Genomic DNA, 6,136 nt, shown 5'->3' with positions numbered 1-6,136 from the left:
CTGGTCCTCTCTTAACCCTCCCCTCCCTTCCTCTCCTCTTTTAACCCCTCTCCTCCTCTCTTAAACCCCTCCCCTCCCGTCCTCTCCTCTCTTAACCCCTCCCCTCCCGTCCTCCTCTCTTACCCTCCCTCCCGTCCTCTCCTCTCTTAACCCCTCCTCTCCTCCTCTCCTCTCTTAACCCCTCCCCTCCGTCCTCTCCTCTCTTAACCCCTCCCCTCCCGTCCTCTCCTCTCTTAACCCCTCCCTCCCGTCCTCTCCTCTCTTAACCCCTCTCCTCCTCTCCTCTCTTAACCCCTCCCTCCCGTCCTCTCCTCTCTTAACCCCTCCCTCCCTCCTCTCCTCTCTTAACCCCTCCCCTCCCGTCCTCTCCTCTTAACCCCTCTCCTCTCCTCCTCTCCCTCTCTTAACCCCTCCCCTCCCGTCCTCTCCTCTCTTAACCCCTCCCTCCTTCCTCCTCTCCTCTCTTAACCCCTCTCCCTCCTCTCCCTCTCCTCTCTTAACCCCTCCCCTCCCGTCCTCTCCTCTCTTAACCCCCTCCCTCCTCTCCTCTCCTTAACCCCTCTCCTCCCGTCCTCTCCTCTCTTAACCCCTCCCCTCCTCCTCTCCTCTCTTAACCCCTCCCTCCTCTCCTCTACACCTCCTCTCTTAACCCTCCTCTCCTCTCCTCTCTTAACCCCTCCCTCCGTCCTCCTCTCTTAACCCCTCTCCCGTCCTCTCCTCTAATCCCCTCCCTCTCCTCTCTTAACCTCTCCCTCCTCCTCTCCTCTCTTAACCCCTCCCTCCGTCCTCTCCTCTCTTAACCCCTCCCGTCCTCTCCTCTCTTAACCCCTCCCTCCGTCCTCTCCTCTCTTAACCCCTCTCCTCCGTCCTCTCCTCTCTTAACCCCTCCCCTCCCGTCCTCTCCTCTCTTAACCCCTCCCGTCCTCTCCTCTCTTAACCCCTCCCCTCCCGTCCTCTCTCTCTTAACCCCTCCCGTCCTCTCCTCTCTTAACCCCTCCCCTCCCGTCCTCTCCTCTCTTAACCCCTCCCCTCCCGTCCTCTCCTCTCTTAACCCTCCCGTCCTCTCCTCTCTTAACCCCTCTCCTCTCTTAACCCCTCCCCTCCCGTCCTCTCCTCTCTTAACCCCTCCCGTCCTCTCCTCTCGTCCTCTCCTCTCTTAACCCCTCTCATCTCGTCCTCTCCTCTCTTAACCCCTCCCCTCCCGTCCTCTCCTCTCGTCCCCAGGCCTGGGCCGATGCCTTCAGGAGCAGTCCAGATCTCACGGGCGTGGTCCACATCTACGAGGAGCTGAAGAGGAAAGGCATCGAGTTCCCCATGTCAGAGCTGGAGACTCTGTCTCCCATACACACGCCTCACCGGGTAGGAGATCGTTGCCAACAACAAAGTGTGCTTGTGCTCCTCCTCGTGTGTCATGCGTGTATATATAAGAATCTGTAACGTCACGGTGACCAATCGCAGCCACTCTTATTGTCTGGGACCAAATACGGCCACGCCCCATTCCCAGTAAAAAGTGGGAATCTCTAGAATGGGATTCGGGCGACGCTGTATGCGGAAGTGGCTCTCAAGGTGACGATTAGACGACACTTTCTGTTGTCAGTAGATGGCAGCATTGGTTTCAAATTAAAAGGTGAAAATGTTGAAAACTACATGAATACATTTCCCAAGAGCGTTAGCACAGGTCGCAGGTCACTGGGATGTTAGGGCGGGCCATACTTTTTTTTTTTGGAAAATCAATCGAGTGGGGTGTCTAAAATACGTGTTTTTTTGTGGGGAATTCAAATATGGGATTATTTTTCTAATCGGATAACTCCTACCTACATTGTTTTGGATTTCAAAATGGCCGATTTGACCATTTTTCACCCCTTGGCCATACATGGATGCCAACATGAATCTGAAGGAAATCATAACATGCAAGGTGTCTAAATGATGTGTTTCTTAATGGGGAATTCAAATATGAGTTAATTTTTGGGATAGAATAACTCTAACCTACATAATTTTGGATTTCAAAATGGCCGATTTTACCATTTTTCACCCCTTGGCCATACATGGATGCCAACATGAATCTGAACATTAACTGTTGCTGCAGCAAAGACAAAAAGATTCCTGTGAAAGATATTGCCTACATCAAGGGACAGAGGGAAAAGGTTGGAAGTAAAGGACCACACCAAATGGCTGGAGCTGATCTGCCTGAGCACAAGAGACAGGTGAAAACATTGGAAAGGCAGGGGATGGAAAAGAAGGCAGAGAAAAGGAGAAGGGGCAAAGAAGAAAGCTTTGCAGCAGCAGACAAGGTTGCCAGGAAGGATTTTGAGAGCTTCCTTACAGTCCCTGAAGTTGAGCTCATTCCTGAAACTGACCCTGCAGCTTCAGCAAAGCTACGGAAAAATTATGATGAGATTCCAAACATCGCCCTTGCTAGTGTAAGGTATGGCATAGGTCTAAGGCCAACTGCAGCTATAGCAACTGCAGCTCTGATTGATGCAGGACTCATCTTAGAAGATGACACAAGTAAAGTGATTGATAAGAACAAGGTTAAGAGAGCACAAGAAAAGTTGATGCAAGAGCTGGGGGAAGAGTTTGAGGAGAAGTGCAGGGAGGAGGGGGGGATCTCCTGTATCCTCTTTGATGGGCGGATTGACATGACCAATGTGATGATGGTGACCAATCTTTTCCTGCAAAGATCAAGGAAGAACACTATAGTGTTGCTAGTGAGCCTGGCAGCAACTATCTGTTCCACTTTACACCAGAGAAAGCAACTAAAGAGGAGTCCCATGCAGAGAAGATTGCTAAGGTCCTGTTTGCCTGGCTGAAAGAGAGAGGTTCTGATAAGACCTTGTGGGCCATTGGAGGAGACTCGACCAATGTCAACACTGGAGTGAAGGCAGGTGTAATGCGGAAGCTGGAGCTGCACCTGGGGAGAAAGCTGGTCTGGTTGGTGTGCAACCTGCACACTGGTGAACTTCCACTGCGCCGTCTCATTGTTGAAGTTGATGGGGCTACTCTGTCAGACAACAAATTGTCTGGGCCAATAGGACAGCTCCTTGATTCTGTTACAGACTTGGAGATCAATCCTAACTTCACCAGGATCTTTCTTGGCCCTCCGCTGATCAAGCTGCCTGAGAAGATCATTCAAGATCTCTCAACTGATCAACACTATGGCTATAAGCTGGTCTGTGCAATCAGGGATGTGCTTTCTGCAAGGCTGGCTCTGCTGGAGATTGGACCGGTAAACCACAGCCGCTGGCTCACCACAGCAAACAGACTCCTCAGGCTCTGGGTGTCAAAGCATCAACTTAAAAGAAAGAACCTGAATAATCTACAATGCATTGTGGAATTCATCATTGGAGTGTATTATCCATGTTGGTTCAACATGAAGGTCAAACACTCCTGGATCGAAGGGCCTAGGCACATCCTGTTTCAGCTGGACTGCCTCAAGTCTCAGAGGAAGGAGGTGCTGGATGTTGTGATGCCAACTGTGAGAAGATCTGCTTGGTATGCCCACAGTGAAGCCATCCTCCAAACACTGCTGTGCTCTGAGGATCAAAAAGAGAGAATTGAGGGGGTGGAGAGAATCCTGGCCATCAGGGGAGAGGGGGATCCAGACACTCAGCTGGGAGACTCCTGTGTCAGGATCAGAAGAACACCTCACATCAATAGTGACGCTTCCAGCATTGGTGGCTTAATCAGCTGGTCAGAAGATGTGTCAGAGCCACCTCTCACCTGCTCCCTAAGCACCTCCGAGGTGAAGAACTTCATCAACACCCCCATGGAGGTTCTCGACTGGCCTTGCCACACACAAAGCATCGAGAGGGTTGTTAAAATGGTGACTGAGGCCTCTGCTAAGTACTTTTCATAAGAAAAAAGGGATGGAGGGATCAGGGCTCAGGAGACCAGCAGGAGGCTGATGTCCAAGAATGAATCCAAGCAGGACTTGTGCAACCTGATCAAATTTAAGAAGATAGATGATTGATGGAGCCCCATGGATTTTCTCAATAGGCTACATTGAGACGTTTGTTAAAATGGTTACAGAGGTTTCTGCTGAGTAGTTCTGGAAAGAGCTCACCTATTTATGGCTGACGTTGACTTTAAGTTTGTGTTTGTAGGTTGGTGGCTAAAGCAGTACAGTAGGAGATCTTGCCATCCAAGAATGAGTCCAATCAAGATATTGGAACCTGGCAAAGTTCAAGAAGTCAGGAAATCGAGATTTAGCACTTAGGTGTTTGTGTGCATTACAAATACAATTTATTATTGTTAGTATTATTATTATTGATCTTTGGAGTTGTATCCAGTTATATACAGTTCACTTGTTAATAAATTTGATGGCTTTGTCATTATAAATGATTTCCCATATATTTTTTATCTTTGCAATTTTGTAATACAATACCAATGGGTTCAAATGGTAAAATCAGCCATTTTGAAATCCAAGATTATGCAGGTTATATTTATCCTATCCCAAAAATGACATCATATTTGAATTCCCCATTAAGAAACACATCATTTAGACATATTGCATGTTAGGAATTCCTTCAGATTCATGTTATCATCCATGTATGGCCAAGGGGTGAAAAATGGTAAAATCGGCCATTTTGAAATCCAAAATGATGTAGGTTAGAGTTATCCTATCCCAAAAATGAACTCATATTTGAATTCCCCATTAAGAAACACATCATTTAGACACCTTGCATGTTAGGATTTCCTTAAGATTCATGTTGGCATCCATGTATGGCCAAGGGGTGAAAAATGGTCAAATCGGCCATTTTGAAATCCAAAACAATGTAGGTAGGAGTTATCCGATTGTAAAAATAATCCCATATTTGAATTCCCCACAAAAAAACACGTATTTTAGACACCCCACTCGATTGATTTTCCAAAAAAAATAAAGTATGGCCCGCCCTACTGGGATGTGTCTATATTCTTCTACGTGATCTGAACAGCGGTAAACTATTACTGCGACCTCGGTATAGCGACCGCGAATGGTAAACTAATTATCTTAACAAAAGTGCGCTGGTAGCGTTACATATGTTGTCTAAAGGGGGACATATGGTACAATTTAAGATTTGAATGATAATCGGCATATAAAGGACCACATAAAGCATCGTTAATTTGTGAGAAACCTCAATGAAAACGGTAATATTCGCTATTGTTATGAAAATGTGCTAGAATCCTATAGAAATGTGGACGCATTTGGTCTACGTTCCGTTATATGTCGTTAACTTAACACTTTGGGTGCCGGGAACCGTCTTTAGACGTCATTCCCGGCCATGCTCAAGTTGCCGGAGGACGCTTTACGTCGTCTTTATATCAATATTTCAAAAATCTGCGATCGGATTCATATGTCCCCTCCGCTGGCCTGAGATCCACCAGCAGGACCCACTGAGCTCTCTGGCGGTTCAGGAGCGCCATCTGGTGGCCGATCGGCGCAATCGCTTAAACAGGATGTGCCATAGAGGTTGTGCTAGACGTCCGTATTGCTTCCGGCCACTCGGTACATGTCCCGTGACTCTGGCTCGTCACGCTACATAGCGATCGATTGCCAATAACTCGATAAACAACATGATTTGGACGTATATACCATTATACAAGCTGGAGATGGACCGGGTAAATCGCCATCCCATAATGATATAATTTTTACTCTACGATGATCGCCCAACGGCGCGCGGAGACTGGGGTGAGTTTGAGCGTGTAACGTTACCGTCTTCGATACAAACTGCTATTATCAACATTTGACCCACATTAGATGATTGGTATAACGCTGCCCACGGAATTATAAACGCCCCCTCGCCCATCCGGTCAACATCAGATGACGTGTAGTAACTTCTAGAAGTACGTCTAGTTGGAATTTTTTATATCACGCTGATTGCCATCAAACTGTATTTCATCATCAATATAATGCATTTGGGGCTATATATCACGTTCTGGAGAAAGCTGCAGAAAGAGATGAAAACATACTTATACATTAGACCATACTTTACTATGAATATGTGAATGAAAAAGTTTAACGTTGCTACACAATGAACAATACATATAGGACTTTGAATGGGCCCTAATAATGGCAATGTAGCAATAGAATTTAAAAAGTTATAGCCCTGCAAAGAAGGGGACTTTCTCCATAGACAAATAGCGCTGGCAATCTATG

The 6,136-nt window shown here is 47.0% G+C and overlaps 1 protein-coding gene across 2 annotated transcripts in view; it reads left to right on the top strand.

Annotated features, from left to right (window-relative positions):
* Window positions 1-6,136, top strand: part of tom1l2b (target of myb1 like 2 membrane trafficking protein b) — a 49,915-nt gene that overhangs the window by 7,984 nt on the left and 35,795 nt on the right. For both annotated transcript variants that reach the window (XM_084322712.1, XM_084322711.1), the window contains exon 5: window positions 1,225-1,359. In XM_084322712.1, the coding sequence (XP_084178838.1) occupies window positions 1,225-1,359 (135 nt within the window). The remainder of the gene's footprint in view (window positions 1-1,224; window positions 1,360-6,136) is intronic.

The sequence above is a fragment of the Notolepis coatsorum genome, assembly GCF_963971535.1.
Source record: "Notolepis coatsorum genome assembly, chromosome: 10".
Taxonomy (NCBI): Eukaryota; Metazoa; Chordata; class Actinopteri; order Aulopiformes; family Paralepididae; genus Notolepis; species Notolepis coatsorum.
The sequence above is the reverse complement of the archived record's forward strand: the minus strand, read 5'-3'. Positions and strand labels throughout refer to the sequence as shown.